Genomic DNA, 17,887 nt, shown 5'->3' on the forward strand with positions numbered 1-17,887 from the left:
AATTATGCAAAACAATATGTAAAGCTATTCTATTCTGATTTCTGAAAAAGTGTGTTTGTTTACAAACAAGAGAAAAGTCCTGTCATGTATTATGCAAATTAGCCTGTGGCAGTGGTGTTATGCTATGTTACCACTGCGCCTGAGAGTGAGTCCACGCTAACAGACTGACCAATGGACAAGATGAAAGCCTCTAACATACACCAACATTTGCTATGTGATGGTGGGTTTAAAACAAGTACCCTTCCTGGAAATGATTGGTTATTTTTGCTTGCCATAAGAAGTTGACACCTGCAATCCAGATTGTAATGGGAAATTGAGGATTACCATTATGTCAAGTTATTTATTTTTAAAACAATTTTTCAACACCGAAACACTAATGTACGGAAAATGATCACCCTCCCCTCAAGCTTGCCATATTAGGGGTTGACCCTCCCCATTTCCCCATACATAACTTACATGAAACTTCACAAAAAGACAAATTGCAAAAACTTTTTATATTCTATTACAAAAATGTCAGTTTTTTATAACCCTCCCCAAATATGACTAGTATTTTTTATGACCCTCCCTGGAGTCAGTCATATTTTGGGGCAATAATAAGGAATTTTATTCTTCTATAAATGTTCAGTTAAGGTAGTGAACTATTTCTTAATGAAGTGGCGTTAAGGTCCAGTCAAACACGGTTGTGTCACACTTTGACGTGTCGAACATACAGTTGTCTCGAAGTAAAAGCTTGGTCTCCGTGTATTCCTTCTTTTTAATAATTCCCTCAGGTGTATTTCCTATTTCGTTTAATCTCAGGTTAAGTTTTATATGAGCTTGTGATGTGGAAGTGCAATATGAGAGCTGTTTTCATTTATTACGTGTATGTATTTGATACTTTGAATACTACATAAATGTATATATACTTCGTATGTTAATTAATTCACTTGACGCTGATGCCATTTTTGCCAATAATGATTAACACTAAAAGTAATGTTCCACAATTATTTATTTAGTTTGTTTGTTGAAGATATTTCATGCTATTCATTCCAATAGGTAAATTTTAATTTTTTAGTTGTGTCGACCTCAGATAACTTGAAGTATTTATGTAGGTCACTTCATCTTCTTTGACTGTACGTGTTTATGACTGCATCTCCAAATGTCAATCAATCATTCAAACTATTTCCAATTCAAGAAAGTTTTTGTTTGTTTGTTTGTTGTTTAACGCCTCAGTCAGCAATATTCTAGCTATATGCAGCGGTCTGCAAATAATCGAGTCTGGACCAGACAATCCAGTGATCGACGTCATGCACATCGATCCACGCAATTGGGATCAATGACATGCATCAACCAAGTCAGCCTGCCTGACCACTCGATCCCCTTAGTCGCCTCTAACAAGCAGAGTCGCTTTTTACAGCAAGCATGGGTTGCTGAAGACCTATTCTACCCAGGATTTTCAGAGGTCTCAAGAAAGTAACGACTTACCTAGCCCTTTGGACGCATCAACTATTTCACGCCCGCACATATTTATTGACAATGTGGGCATGGGTTTCTCATCCTTCTTCTGCACACACGGCTCAGTTTTTTCAATTTTCAAAAGTGAACTGTACTCTAACGCAGCACTGACTCTGTCCTTATCTGTCGATATGCCTTGAAGCAAGTCTTTCTGCTTATTGCTTCCTGTTTGAGCAGATCCCTGAGAGGAGGTCGAGGAATGTAGAGATAAAGCACTGTTGGTAGGTGACACACCACTTTCTGATGACATCACACGATCGGCAGGCGTGCTGCGCATTCCACCGTTGTCCCGATTCTGATGCGGGCCTGCAATGATCTGTGGCGACGGCCCTATAACAGGCTGCTTGGGTTGCAGCGACATTGAGGGAATGGGCTGCTGACTAGAACCACTAAGTCTACTAGGTCCCTTTGTGGCCTGGTCATGGCCTTGAGATATCTGAGCAAGAAGGTCCTCAGCCAGGGAGGTAGCAATGTCCTGGCGAGAGAGGAGAGCAGTAAGATCCTGATCACTCAAGCTGGCTGCTGCGGTTTGAAGGTCTTTAGACCCTGGATCTGAGATCAATGGTGTAAAGTTCTGATGGGGAACATTCCCGCCCTGACCCGGGAAGCCAGGCTGCAGTCGGTGATGAGGTGGCTGGTTTGATGTCGGAGGCAGGGGTCCGGCACCATAACCCTGAGACGATGGTGTGATTGAATTCATTGGAATGTTGCTGTGCGGGGTAGGAAGAGGTAGATTCCCACCAGGCAGAGGCAACCCTGGCCTCATACCTGGAAGGTGACCTTGACCTGGAAGGTGACCTTGACCTGGGAGATGACCTTGACCTGGCATATGACTTTTCATTCCTGATCCGTGCTGTCCAGGAATTCCTTGGGGATTTGGTCCACCTGCATAACGCATTAAATATTCAAGATTACTTCTTGGAGGTGGATCAGCATATCCAGAGGAAGAGTTTAGATAAGCACTAGGCATTCCAGTTCTACTACTAACAGAGTCTACGTGTTTAGTGGCGTGCAGAGAGAAAGGCAAAGAGGGTGCAGCACTACTAAGAGGCGGGCTGTGCACCGAGGGTGGTGGTGGCCCGTCCAACAGTGGAGAGAACGTCGGAGCACCGGGACAGAGGGGTCCAGGCGGTCCTGCGCGAGGTCCGAGAATGTTACCTGGCGGCATAACGCCCCCTGTTGGCGAGAGTTGGGACTGCAGAGGATTATGCTGGTTTGGCATATGACCCTGTGGAGGCTGCATTCTCATTGGTGGCATCTGATTTCCCTGCACACAGAAACAGGAAATAGTCACATTTCAATCCTGTGTCTGCAGAGCTACAGATAAGCTGCGTAGTTGCCTAAAATACCCCCCAAAACTATTCAAAACCCAATTACTTTCAATTAACCTGCATACAGAAACACATGCATTAAATGAAAAATTCAATTGTTTTAAAACAGTACACGTAAATACCCATTGAAGCATGCGTACAACAGAGCTAATTTACTTTCTGAGGCAAGCTAATATTTAGAACCGTTATATACATCGTAACATTATTTCATTTTCTTAAAATCTCCAGATGCTTACTCATTTTGGGAAAAACCCCAAAGAGTGATGAATAGATGAGTGAAAAAATATTGGTTACCCAATAAAAAATATAATAACCCACTTAAAATAGAAACCTTCAAGTAAAAACTCAATTCCTTAGAAAGTAATCTGGAGCTCTAGTCTGTTACTCTAACCGAAAAATATCAAGACATTAGGAAAGGTAACAAAAATAATTTTTATCAGTATTAAAAAAATAAAAATAAATAAATAAATAAAAATAACCATCTTAGGTACTAATTTTGTTTTCTCCTTCAGCCCATCATGAACTCTCATTCCTGGAGCCTCGTGAAGATCACAAATGATTAGATTACCTCTAAACCACTAGTCGACTTAAGTATTAAACAAAACTTCCAAGTGATGATATTATTTCTGATAGATCCACAAGCCTATGACACACACAGATTCTTACAAATTTATCCACTTGATACTATGAGAAGTACACGTGGTGGACAAAGTTTTACTCCGCAGAGCTCCTGCTGTGAGTGACTGAGTGAGTAATCATTGCTTAATGCCGCATCAGCAATCTTGCAGCTATTCGTTGCAATCCTGCTGTGAATTATGCCCCATGTTTGTATGTTGAGTGAGTGAGTGAGTATGGTTTTATGCCGCTTTTAGCAATATTCCAGTAATATATCACGGCGGAGGACACCAGAAATGGGCTTCACACATTGTACCCATGTCGGGAATCGAACCCGGGTCTCGGAGTGACGAGCGAACGCTTGAGTATTCACCTGTGTCTGCAGTGAGGCCTGCATCTTGAGGTGCTGCTGCTGCAGGTAATACTGATGTTGGAGCTGGTGGAACATCTGCTGCTGCTGCGGAGTCAGGTTACCCTGCAACACGACGGTCAAGTGGTTAGTCATGCATGGTACGCCTCCTCCAACACTACCTGGGACTTGTCTACCTATTTGAGGTCAGTCTCTTGTCCCCAATGCGATCTTTGTACTATGACTGTTGTATGCTAAAGTATGGGAGTTATGGTTCTTACCATTAAGATTGCTTTATGACAGGCTTATGGAGGCTTCCAGAAGTCTGATGGTCCTGAATATGGTTTTATGCAGCTTAAACAATATTCCAGCAATATCATGGCGGGGGATATCAGAAATGGGCTTGACAAATTGTCCCCACGTATGGGAATTGTCGGGAATTGAACCCGGGTCTTCAGTGTGACGAGCGAATGCTTTAACCACTAGGCTACCCGACCGCCCCCACTGGAAAATGGGATTCACATTCACAATACCCTAGCATGTGATGGACCAAAGAATCAATGCAATGTCAGCACTACAGAGCTGTAGCAAGTTGAGATTAGGCCTTTTCTGAATAATTGGCTTACGGATCCTCCGACCCAAAATACTGACAAAATGAGGGGGAAATAAAAATAACCATTTAAAACATAAAATATTAATCACAGCCAACCACCCAAAACTTTGGTATCAGAACAAAAAACAAATATTTCTAGAATCTTGCAACACTATAACAAGACTGTGCCATCATAAGGCATCTCTTCTGCAACCTACTTACACGATAATGCAGTGTTGACACTGTGGCTGCTGAACTGATTTCTTTGTTTGATGGGCATATCTTAGAAGTTGATGCATGACAAAGTAAGTTTATGGATAACAACTTCTTTATTATAATGTGACTGAAACGTTATGTACAGATCTGAACTCATTTCTATCTGGGAAATTCGTAAACCAACTAATTCTGTGTGCCAATTCATTTCTGAGCCCTTCTGCTGACCTTGAACATTACACCTGTAGCTAGTCACATCAAGTACAGCTCAAGTTCTACATCAGGGGTTTGTAGAGTGCTGAGTCCATGAGGAGTGCACCTACAGGGTTAGAAACTTTTGAACAGTTTAGGTTAGAACAGTTTTTGTCTATTAGTCCTTATAATGATAACATGTAGCAATTGGCCTTAAAATAGGCCAATTTCTAATAGTCCTTACGATGCCTTTACTATTGGACAGTTTGGTAAGGACTATAGGACTAGTGCCAATTTCTAACGCTGACCTACCTGATTCTGTCCAAGGTATTGAAGAAGATGCATTTGCTGCTGATTGAGGAACTGGGGCGGGGCACCCTGTGGGGGGTGGGGGGCCTGTTGGGGGTGTGTGGCTTGAGGAGTAGGCATTTCTTCTGATGATGGCTGTAAACATTAAAACACACATTTATTGACAAGTAATTGCATTTTTCTGACTCTTGTTGTATTGGTTAGCCATGTCCACAAAGATGGGACTTCAAAAACTGCTTTACATACCGTTGCTATAAAAAGTGAGATCGCCTCCGTGGTCTAAAGGTAGAGTATCCGTTCGAAGGTACGGAGTTCGATCCCCAGCCGCAGGGTTTAACATCGCAGTCCAAGATTATTGCACTCATAAAGCGACAAACGTGTGTGTGTGGCTGCCTGTACTAGTCTGGACTGATGCCGATTTATAGTGCTAGCTCACTGAGATACCATGCTGCGGTTTAACATGAATACCCTGAGCCGACCAGTCCTTGATTTAGCCCCTTTAGATACCATGAAGCAGTTTAACATGAATACCACACTCAGACTGAGTATGCAGACTCTGAGACGACCAGTCCTTGTTTTAGCACCTTAATGCCGAGCGCCAGACTGGGTCAAAACAAGTACCATCTTTTAACATCTTTGGGTATGACCCAGCTGGGGATCAAACACCATCCTTCCACTCCATGGGCAGACGCTCTATCTACCAGGCCATGGAGGCGGTCACTCTTAACAGACAGGGAAAGTTTCTTCCTTTCATTGGGGGCAAATAAGCTCAGACTCAGTCTACTCAGGCTATGCAAACTGCTTGTGTGTACAGATTAGTAGTGGGATGATGCATCGGTGGATCGCGATTTTTAAGTTCTTGATACAAGTATCGATCACAGTAACACACTAAGTAAAAATGTCGATTGTGACCTTAAATGTTTGCTTTCACTAAACACTAAATAGTAGTGCAACTTAATAGTGAAAACAAATATTTGACACTGCCAACTGTAAATGGTCAGTGTGCCAGGTATTTGGCCATCCTGTTAATGAAAAAGATGGCTTACGCACCACAGATAAGAGTGAGTGAGTGAGTATGGTTTTACGCCGCATTTAGCAATATTCCAGCAATATCACGGCAAGGGGACACCAGAAATGGGCTTCACACATTGTACCCATGTCGGGAATCGAACCCGGGTCTTTCTCCATGACGAGCGAACGCTTTAACCACTAGGCTACCCGACCGCCCCACCACAGATAAGAGTACATGCAAGTTTCTTGATATGTATCAGATCATGAGTAAGGTATCATGATACGTATCAGATCTCACAGTTGGTGTATTGTCCCAGCCCTAATATCGAGTGGGAAAACTATCAGAATGATCTTGTCACATACCCTTTTCCTGGACTGTGCCGCCTTCTTCTTTTGTTCCTCCTCAGTGAACCCTGCAAGACCAGGGTGGGGGGGCAGACTGCCATTCTGTACCTGGGCTGGGGGCAACATGCCATGAGGGCGGTCAGCGGGCTGGACAACAAGGGAGACAACTCTTAGATTTGGGGGGATTCTCATGACAGATGAGATGTTAGCTCAATGACAGTTTACAATGAATTGATTTAGCTTGTTTGTTGGCTGTATTCCAGATATTTGGACCAGACAAACCAGTGATTGATATTTTGTTTGTTAGTTGTTTAATGCCACACTCAGCAATAATCCAGTGATTGATATCATGAGCATCGATCCACGCAATTGGGATACGATGACATGCATCAACCAAGTCAGCGAGCCTGACCACCCGATCCCGTTAGTCGCCTCTTACGACAAGTATAGTCACCTTTTACGGCAAGCTCGGGTTCCTGAAGACCTATTCTACACCGGATCTTCGCTAGTCCAGTCATGAAGTGAGCCATTCTGCTCACTCAATCCATTTAGTCACCTTACGACAGGCACAGGGTGCTGATGTCCCAATTCTTCCCTAGAAACATCACAGGGTTGTGTCACTCTACATACCTGCACTGGCTGCGGTGCCTGACTCTGTCGAGATGTGAGTTCAGCAGGGATGGGCAGTCTCCACGCTTCTTCTATGCTTGGCAGTGTGCGAGGCCTAGTTAAAACACAATATAATCAGAACTTTACATTTCTACCACATAACAAAATCAAACAAAATGTCATACAGATCTAGAAGATACTTTGTTCATAAAAAAATGAAATGAGGATTGAACTGACAGTATATGAATAATTACTCCTGGTAGTATCACAATGCGTAAACAAGGACTCGATGACCCCAACCTCAAGGTCTGGTTGTTATCCCTAAAAAGTTGATTTCAAGCTCACTTGAAATACTTGCTGGGTTGGCGACAGAGAACTGAGGATGGTAACATCACATACTAAATTAAGCTACGGTGGCGAATGTTTGTTTGTTGTTTAACGCCGCACTCAGCAATATTCCAGCTATATGACAGAGGCCTGTAAATAACTGAGTCTGGACAAGACAATCCAGTGATCGACATCATGAGCATCAATTCACGCATTTGGGACACAATGACATCCATCAACCAAGTCAGCGAGCCTGACCACCCGATCCCGCTAGTCGCCTCTTACGACAAGCATAGTCGCCTTTTACGGCAAGCATGGGATGCTGAAGACCTATTCTACCCCAGAATCTTCATAGGTCAGGTGGTGATTGGGTCCAGGTTATCCACCTTCATACGATGGAGACCCAATACACCTGGGCCCACTTGCAAAAAGCAATCTTAGCGCTAAGATGATCGTAACTCCCATACTTTAACATAGGCTTACAATAGTCAAAGCGCTAAGATCGCTTTGTGCAAGTGGGCCCAGATAATGGAGGAGACAAAGATACAGGGAAGCAACAATCTCTGTGTCCTCCCACAGAGGGGAAACTCAAGCACAGATGCAGCATTAACAAAGGGGTAAAAGGATTGCTGACAATGTAATGGAACATGGGGATCGCTGACAATATATACCACTCAAACAGTAACTTAAACAAATCAGGTGTTCTTTAACTTCTTTTACTGATATACACCTAGCAATGCTAACTTTCAAACTCACTTGTTTTGGAAATGTTGCATTGGTACGTTGCTAAGATTCTGTTGCAGAAACTTCACCTTTGATGCTAGATTAGAACCGACTCGAGCTGAAAACACCAAACACAGACAAGTCAGTACTGAGTAACAAATACCAGGAAGCAAGGTGTGATTTCTTACCTCGATAACAAACACCACACCTGTTGAAGGAATGTACAGCATCACAGACTATTTCCTGATGACCACCTCAGGACACACAAAGCTGTCTCCAGCCTGGCGCACAAGTGATGAAGCAAAAATAACCTTTTTCTATGACTATCGTAATGATTGCTTCAGCATCCTCATAAGTGTGTGCTTACTCCAGACACGCAAACATTGTAAAAATCTCGGCAGGGTCGTGACCAATATTTATTTTTTTTCTTTGTTGTTTAAAACCACACTCAACAATATTCCAGCTATATGACGGCGGTCTGCAAATAATTGAGACACTCCAGTGATTGAATCATGAGCATCGATCCACGCAGTTGGGATAAGATGACATGCATCAGCCAGGTCAGTGAGTCTGACCATCCGATCCCGTTAGTCGCCTCTAATGACAAGCATAGTCCCTTTTTACTGCAAGCATCGGTTGCTGAAGACCTATTCTACCCCGGATCTTCACGGGACATATATATTGCCTAAACGGGTCATTTTGTACCATTTTGTGGATATATATTTGAAAAAGAAAACAAAACATTATGTGTGTGCCTAAACTACTTGTCATGTGGAATCAGACCCACACAGTCGACATTTAAACTGAACACACTCACCACTGGACTACGCTAACAGCACAAGGAATGAGTGAGTGAGTATGGTTTTATGCCGCTTTTAGCAATATTCCAGCAATATCACGGCAGGGGACAACATAAATGGGCTTCACCCATTGTACCCATGTTGGGAATTGAACCCGGGTCTTCGGCGTGACGAGCGAACGCTTTAACCACTAGGCTACCCAACCGCCCCGGCACAAGGAATGACAGACAGACTGACTGATAATGGCGTCTCACTTTTGTTTCTGGAAGCATTCAGATAACATGTGAGGCTATCATTGGGCTGGTTGCACGCCTCATAGAGTATCCCTAGGTCCGTCCAGGCTGCAGAGTGAGACTTGTCCAACTGCACCGCACATATGTAGGCCTGGAGAGCGTCCATAGGCTGGTTCTGTTGCTGATACAGCACTCTGAAACAACCAGTCAGATAACGCATTTCATTTATGGCATCCAATCAAAATGGGGGATGGTTTTTGAATTTTTGATAACCCATCTGTTTAAGAACAATTTTATTTCAGCCATCTCATCAGATTGAAGGATAATGATTTGAATTTTTGACAATCTATATAGGAACATTTCTTGTTGATTAGTGGTATCTTATTATCTATGCATCCACTTATGGTCAAAGAAAATTGATGTAGTTTTAGCATCAGATTTGAAAACTTCGGGTTGGTATGAAAATCTTTGGAGGCCATATGTTTCAAACATACACCCAGCTGATAGGGAATTGCATTTGGTAATCATGGCAAGAATCTTAAGGTCAGTAACCATCTTTGTAACCTTTTTTTTCAATATGGACTGTACAGAATGAGTGAGTGAGTGAGTTGGGTTTAACGCCACTTTTAACAGTATTCCAGTTATATCGCGGTGTGTCAGCTTAATGTGGGAGGAGAGCCTGAAGTGATGCAGGTCTCAGACATTGACCACTTCGGTGAAACCCACGAGCCAGGTATGGTGCTGACAAACCTTGAAACATAATCGGGGTGAACCGGGGTTCGAACCCACAATCATAGGTTTCTGGCGTGCCCAAGGGACGCAACTCATACAGCGAATCGCGGCACCTTAGACGACTGGGCCACCCGTGCCCCTGTACAGAATGAAGAATGAATATGGACATAAAATTCAACCGGCAATCAACCTGGTTTGAAAGATGAGGACAAAACAGTTGATGGGAAGGAACTCACCCTATTGAGCACCAGGTGTCAGCATTAGCTTCAGACTTATCGATGGATTGGCGGTAGGACACAAAAGCATCATGGACTTTCCCTATACTAGAATAACACCTGCAAAAAAACATGGACGTGAAGTCATGGACTTTCCCTATACTAGAATAACACCTGCAAGAAAACATGGACGTGAAGTCATGGACTTTGCTTATACTAGAATAACACCTGCAAGGACACATGGACGTGAAGTCATGGACTTTGCCTATACTAGAATAACACCTGCAAGAAAATATGGACAACTATACATTCATCAAGACAACCACAAGCATGCCCTGTTGGTTGCAGGGGATGTATTCTCACACAAAATTTCTTTCGATCCCAACCATTTTTGTCAGAAATACTTCAGCTACAGCTTAAAATTATTTTTGTCAAATTTGAACGGTTAAAAAAACAATTGTCATAAATTGCTGTCCTTACCACATTCTAGGGCTGGGACGGGTCCAAATTTACTACCCAGGTACCCGCCCCCTTAACACCCTACCCTACCCGGGTACCCACTGTAGGCCTCAGGAGATACATAATGTCTGATTGGGATCTTTTTTAGCATAGTCCTGGTAAAACATACTTAGTTACATGTATTAAACAATCTGGTCATGCATACACTGAAGTTGACTTAAGTTATATCTTTATTCAACCATATGACAAATCAGAAGGAATGGGTGCATGCATAGTCAGAAAGAAAAGTGAACACTAATGACTGGTAGTGTAACCATAGAGTTCCAGATAATTTTAATCATTAGACAATATATCACGTGACTAACCACAGGTCCGGGTAGTCCTGTTGGTACCCGGGTCCTACTCAGTAACCACCCGACCTGGCTACCCGAGTTACCCGTCCCACCCCTACCACATTCCTCTCAACTTGTTTCCTTCGTTACTTCACAAAGTACTTGTCAAATTTTATCAACCGCAATTTGTCCCAGTGGGTGATAAGCTACGTGTTGTGTTTTGTAAATACCAAACACCGACTGGTTTTGTTGTGTCGTTAGATCTATTCACATATGACTTTTACTCAATTTTAGCAGGATTATGAAAAACAGTAAGTTTCAATTTATGTTAAGCGTTTTTTAATGGACATTTTATGTTAATTTTTTATGAAAAACATTTGATTTATCTTTCAGTTACGATAGTTCTTGTTTTCACTCTGAACAGCATACCTCATCACTAAATCAAATTTCTCTCTCACATCTTTATCAGTAGATCATAATCTGTCAGCATGGAACATCATTTGCCATAAGCTTACAAAAACTTGGCTAGAACTCAGGCTCTGATCTCATGAGTGCAGACTGCATATTTTTCAGCATTAGGTTTCCTTACTTCACAGATGTGAAGAAAAGAATACAACAATAGTCAATCTTGAGTTACTTAAATACATTTGCTTTAATTTTCATGTTGATCAGCTTGAGAAAACAGCTATTGAGACTAACCTTCCAAGAAGATACCAAGTCTGTCCATTACTGGGGTCTAACTCATTGGATTTCTGTAGGTAGTGGATCGCTCGGGTCTCTCGCGTCTGCTTGTCCCCAAACTGTTCCTCGGTGTGGTACAGCCAACCTGTCAACACAGAATGCCTTAACATCAGCCACAGTGCAACTAGATGAGTGAGTTTGAACAGGACATTACGTCTCATTCAAAATATTGCGTATATATATGAGGTGAGGTGAAATGGGGTTTAACGTCGCGTCCAAGATTATTGCACTTATATAGCGACGTGCATGTATGTGTGTGTGTTTGTGTGGCTGCTTGTACTAGTCCGGACTCATGCCGATTTATAGTGCTAGTTCACTGAGATACCATGCCGCAGTTTAACATGAATATCCCACTCAGACACAGTATACTGACTCCGAGCCGACCAGTCCTTGTTTTAGCCCCTTAATGCCGAGCGCCAGACAGGGTAACAAGTACCATCTTTTAACGTCTTTTGGTATGACGCGGCCGGGGATCGAACCCCGGACCTTCCGCTCTCCGGGCGGACGCTCTACCACAAGACCACGGAGGCGGTCGCGTATATATATGAAAGATTGTTCGTACGCGCATGCACTTGTACTGGTCTTAAGCTGGTATCATTATGCTGGACCAAAAAGGTACATGCCACAGTTTAACACAGATATCCCACACGGACATGTTATACTGACTCCGAGCCGAACTGTCCTTGTTTTGGCCAGACAGGTTAACGAATAGGACCACCCTTTAAAGGGCAAGTTCACACGGAAATGAACCATTTTTTCTTGTACTTTTTCCACATTAAAAGTGTTAACATAGAAGTGTCATAGACAAAAATATAAAAACATCATATTTAATTAACATATTTTTTGCACTAAAACGATTTATGTTTTTCACATTTACCAAGTGTTCTATTTCCATAACAAAAACACCATGGCTTATGCCCCTTGCAATATGACGTCATTGGTGCCAATTGATAAACATTATGACGTCATCATGCTTTGTTAGAGCCGCTTCACGTGGTGTAGGTACAGTTTTGTGATTCTAGCATCTCAGATGCCAGCCAGAATTGTGTTATGCTGAGTCACCCTGCGCCCGAGTGTGTCGTAGACCATGTTGTTTTACCGCAAACTGGTCCTTGATATCTTTTGCGTTGAGAATAGACAGGGACCCAGTTGAATTGGCACCAATTACGTCATAATCTAAGGGGGATAACTCAGGCCTATTTCGCTCGTAAAACGAAGGCCTCATAACGGCATATCACTTTCACACTATTGTGAGCTTCCTACTTTCACTGTGAAAAAAATGAGTGTATATTTTCAAACACAGATACTAACTAATTCTAAAATTGCGTTTTGTTTAGAAAAAGAAAGAAAGTGATTTTTGCGTGTACACTTCCCCTTTAACGTCTTTGGGTATTACACAGCCAGGGGATTGAACCCCTTTTCTTTGGCTCTCCAAACAGAAACTCCACCCACTGGACCACGAGCCTTATAGATCAATCAAATCATCAACCAAGACATTATGCTCCTTCCACCACCCTGATAATTACATCAGTATGGTTATCCAATTAAATTTGAAGTTCACATAAATCAAATCAGTATTTATGTAAAAATCTCCAATTCTCAAAGCTGTAGTGAGTGAGTATGGTTTTACAACGCTTTTAGCAATATTCCAGCAACATCTCGGTGGGGGACACCAGAAATGGGCTTCACACATTGTACCCATGTCGGGAATCGAACCCGGGTCTTCGGCGTGGTGAGCGAACGCTTTAACCACCAGGCTACCAGACCGCCCCTCTCAAAGCTGTAGATCTGATCAAGGTTACAACATTCAAGGCCTCGGTAAAGCTTTCAAAAGGATTATGGTAGACATGTAGAGGACATTTCCAAATTCGACGCATCAGTGACAAATGTATGTACGATTTAAATCCCTATTTTGACTTGTACCATATGTTCCCATGTTTTTTTCAGGTGAACAATTGACTTGCCTTTGCCTGTGTTTGTGATGGGTGAGTGAGTGAGTGAGTGAGTGAGTGAGTGAGTGAGTGAGTGAGTATGGTTCTATTCATTGCTTGGTCTGTTCAAATATATGTCCTCAGAAACAGAATAATCTTTTAAAAAATATTACCATTGCTTTTTCTCACAATCATCCATAAAATTAAATCAGAAAACTTCATGATAAAGAAATAATGCTGATAATTACACCAAAAAACTTCTCCGAAAAAATATCGAATATAAATGTATTAAGAAGCATGACGAACTCATCAGTAAACCCATCTGGCAAAACCTACCATTTATGTCCTTCACTGTCAACACAAATCCAAAAAAGATAAAAAACAAGAGTACACTAATTCACACCTCCATGTTCCAGTTGGCTAAACATGAATGTAAAACCATTCATTAATCCCGACGTTCTGCCTACCTTAAACCTTCCTCTCACGTCCCTACTCGCAATTCAGCAGCCATCCCAACATCACGCAACCCAAGTACTAATCTTCAGTCTGTCTTTGATGAAGAGCTGTTAACATGTTCCAAGCACAGACTACCATTGTCACCTACAACACCAGCCTATATAGGCAACCAGCACCGACTTCACCGACCTATCCCACCGAACTCCCTCCACTGCGGTGATCAGACCCAGATCAATACCAGATCACATGTAACAAGTAGGACCCAATGTCTTCACCTGGCTTCAGGCAAGGTCACATGACCACTGATTGACAGCTTGGTGGGGTCAGACATGACCTGGAAACAGTGACAGTTGGAAAGGTGGTTATTATGGGTCTTGTATTATGGTAACTATACCAGACCTGACATGGCCTTGTTATATAGGTCACACACTTCCATAACATGTGTGCATGTTACCTATGTAATGCTTTTAGGCCTTGAATATTGTCTAGACAGCATATTCAGGAAAATAGGGATGACTACAAATTCACTGCTTTAACTTAAGTCAGTGATCCTATAAAAGGGAATATTATTCAAATTATATTGCTAAAGTACAAAAGGAGACATCTTAATGAATACACCATCAGACGTTATTTAAATATTTTTTACAACCAATAAATCTTAAGAACTTTCTACCTACACTAACTGACATTTATTATTGTTAACATCAAAACAAAGCTTGGGGCTTCCTAACCTGGAAAACGTGAAACCCTACCTGTGCTAGAAAAAGCATTAAGAACAATGTATGTTTCCGTTGCATATATCTAATTCCTGAGGGTTAATTACGATCTGACCTAGATCCGAGTTAGACAAGTAGGTCATGACTATGTCATTTTATCGGTGAAATGAATGTGACACAAACAATGCTTGATAACTATAGAGCTATCAACACTCTCGCGGCAATTCAATTATGTTGGTTGGTTGGTTTATTTGTTGTTTAACGCTGCACTCGGCAATATTCCAGCTTTATGACGGCGGTCTGTAAATAATTAAGTCTGGAACAAACAATCCAGTGCTTGAAAACATGAGCATCGATCCATGCAACTGGGATATGATGACATGCATCAAACCGAGTTAGCGAGTCTGACCACCTGATCCTGCTAGTCGCCTCTTGCGACAAGCACAGTCGCCTTTTACAGCAAGCATGGGTTGCTGAAGACCTATTCTACCCCGGATCTTCATGGCTCAATTCAATTATGTGCATCATCTGATGTAAAATTTCATTCCTTTTCATACACTTTGACAGAAAATAACTCCCCATTGTTTGAAACTTGTGAATAGTGAGTGAGTATGATTTTACGCCGTTTTTAGCAATATTCTAGCAACATCACGGTGGGGGACACCAGCTTCACACATTGTACCCATGTTGGGAATCAAACCCGGGTCTTCGGCGTGATGAGCGAACTCTTTAACCACTTGGCTACCCTGACCGCCCCGAAACATCTGAATGAAAAGGGTTTGTTTTTACATGACTGGTCTCGTTCAAATTATTTCTTGAAAATGGTAAATTTACAAGGTTAAGAATCCTGAATAAATGGACAGGTAAGCTCCGATACATTCATTGGCCGGAATAATTAATTTTTCTATACATTCATCGGCTGAAATAATTAATGTATCTACACATGCATCGGGTGAAATAATCAATGCATCTATACATTCATCGGCTGAAATAGTGAGTGAGTGAGTTTGGTTTTACGCCACTTTTAGCAATATTCCAGCAATATCACAGCGAACCGGGATCCGAACCCACAATCATAGGTTTCTGGCGTGACCAAGGGACGCAACTCTGCACAGCGAATCATGGCGCCTTAGACGACTGGGCCACCCGTGCCCCCCATTATGGTTATGACAGGACGCCTTGACTTTCATGTTCAATTTTGTAAACGGCAATATATTATTTAAGTCAGCATCAATCCTTTTTTATAAGAAGAATCAGGTTTCATCAAGAAATATTCAACGGTTTTGGAGTTCTGCTCCAGAAACGAGCACGACACTCATTTTCAATATAAGTCCAACTTGTCGTCATAAAAAAAAATAACACAAAAAAAACAAAAAAACCCTCCCAAATCATCAAAAGGCACAGTTCACCACTAGACTGATCTATATAGCAAGTTTCAACAAGAAATACTTAACACTTTTGGAGTTCTGCTATGCAAATGGAAAACAATTTGTTTTCATCATGAACAATCAGGGAAACAAAACAAAATAAACCGAATAAAATTCTCAAATCATCAAAAGGCACCAGTTCACAACTAGTCTGATCGAGTTAGAAAGTTTCAAAAGAAAATAATTAACGGTTTTGGATTTCTGCTCTGGAAACGGAAAATGGACGTATGGGTATGCTGATCGCTAAACCCACACGTTTTTCAAACCGGGGAAATAAAAATGTAAAACTATTGTAGAGACACTTAACAACTACTTCAATTACATATAAACTACAACACCAACCACTAATGTCCCACCCACTCTATGTCCCACCCACTCTATGTCCCAACCACTATATGTCCCAACCAAAATATGTCCCAACCACAATATGTCCCAACCACTATATGTCCCAACCACTCTATGTCCAACCACAATATGTCCCAACCACTCTATGTCCAACCACTCTATGTCCCAACCACTCTATGTCCCAACCACAATATGTCCCAACCACTATATGTCCCAACCACTATATGTCCCAACCACTATATGTCCAACCACAACATGTCCCAACCACTCTATGTCCAACCACTCTATGTCCCAACCACTATATGTCCCAACCACTATATGTCCAACCACAACATGTCCCAACCACTATATGTCCCAACCACTCTTTCCCACCCACTCTATGTCCCAACCACTATGTCCCACCCACTCTATGTCCCAACCACTATGTCCCAACCACTATATGTCCCAACCACTGTATGTCCCAACCACAACTGACACTTTAAATCACAACTGACAGCTGACAGCTGCATCAGCCCTTCAAGCCCAGCCCAACTGCATCAACACCTACCACAGCGACAACTACAACTTCACATTCATCTTCTGCCTGAGCCAAGCGTACAGAAGCCTATGCTAGCAGCTTAACTTTAAGACAATGTCACATCGCAAATGACAGATAATGATAATCTGAAGCCGCCAGATTCTGTTTTTCTTTCCTGTTACTGTTTTCCAGGGATCCAGACAAGATTGCCTCAAGACACAAGTGTTTAACACAGGCCTATGTGGCCACCCATAGATACATAGAAACACAACTCACCTCCAACTTCGAAGACAACTGTGACAGTTTCTCATCATCTACCTCCAACAGCTTTAACAAACAATATGACCAAGATTGAACTAGATGCCTATCAATATCCCATTGACACCTCCTTGGATACGACACAGGTAAAGAATGAGGTCATACTGACCTACTTTACAGGTCTAGCCATTTTGTGATCACACACAGTCCCCCATCAATCAATCAGCTTATGTTGCTGCTTTCAGATCAATATTTCCTTGGCATTATGAAATTAGGTCGCTCTGACCTATATCCATTCAGAATGGGGTCAATCAGCCAACAATGAGGGCAGGGCAGTCAGCCAGGTTTCCTGGCAGTGAAAATGTTCCTCAAGGAATACTGAACACCATAGGTTATTTGAACTTACCCCCCCAACATCCGAAATAATAAACCACACGAGCATCAAGATATTTAAACAAGTCAAGGAAGCACTACTGATAGTGGTGGGGGAATATCCAAGCCTCGTGTCTCTCACTATTTGTAATAGGAGCGTTTATATGGGATGTGGGGCACTTATTAGGCTTACTACATCATGTAGGGTTTCCAATGTAATTATTCCCTGCCCACATGGTTCAA

At 42.1% G+C, this 17,887-nt stretch overlaps 1 protein-coding gene across 3 annotated transcripts in view; it reads right to left on the reverse strand.

Annotated features, from left to right (window-relative positions):
- The window catches only part of LOC139449091 (histone demethylase UTY-like), a 127,559-nt gene that overhangs the window by 17,795 nt on the left and 91,877 nt on the right, over window positions 1-17,887 (reverse strand). For all 3 annotated transcript variants that reach the window (XM_071230561.1, XM_071230563.1, XM_071230562.1), the window contains 10 exons: window positions 11,581-11,707; window positions 10,112-10,210; window positions 9,165-9,337; window positions 8,144-8,228; window positions 7,082-7,175; window positions 6,470-6,598; window positions 5,099-5,230; window positions 3,814-3,915; window positions 2,653-2,761; window positions 1,465-2,379 (listed from right to left, as the gene is read on the reverse strand). In XM_071230561.1, the coding sequence (XP_071086662.1) occupies window positions 1,465-2,379; window positions 2,653-2,761; window positions 3,814-3,915; window positions 5,099-5,230; window positions 6,470-6,598; window positions 7,082-7,175; window positions 8,144-8,228; window positions 9,165-9,337; window positions 10,112-10,210; window positions 11,581-11,707 (1,965 nt within the window). The remainder of the gene's footprint in view (window positions 1-1,464; window positions 2,380-2,652; window positions 2,762-3,813; window positions 3,916-5,098; window positions 5,231-6,469; window positions 6,599-7,081; window positions 7,176-8,143; window positions 8,229-9,164; window positions 9,338-10,111; window positions 10,211-11,580; window positions 11,708-17,887) is intronic.

The sequence above is a fragment of the Haliotis cracherodii genome, unplaced genomic scaffold (genome assembly GCF_022045235.1).
Source record: "Haliotis cracherodii isolate W230 unplaced genomic scaffold, xgHalCrac1.p SCAF_7, whole genome shotgun sequence".
Classification (NCBI taxonomy): Eukaryota; Metazoa; Mollusca; class Gastropoda; order Lepetellida; family Haliotidae; genus Haliotis; species Haliotis cracherodii.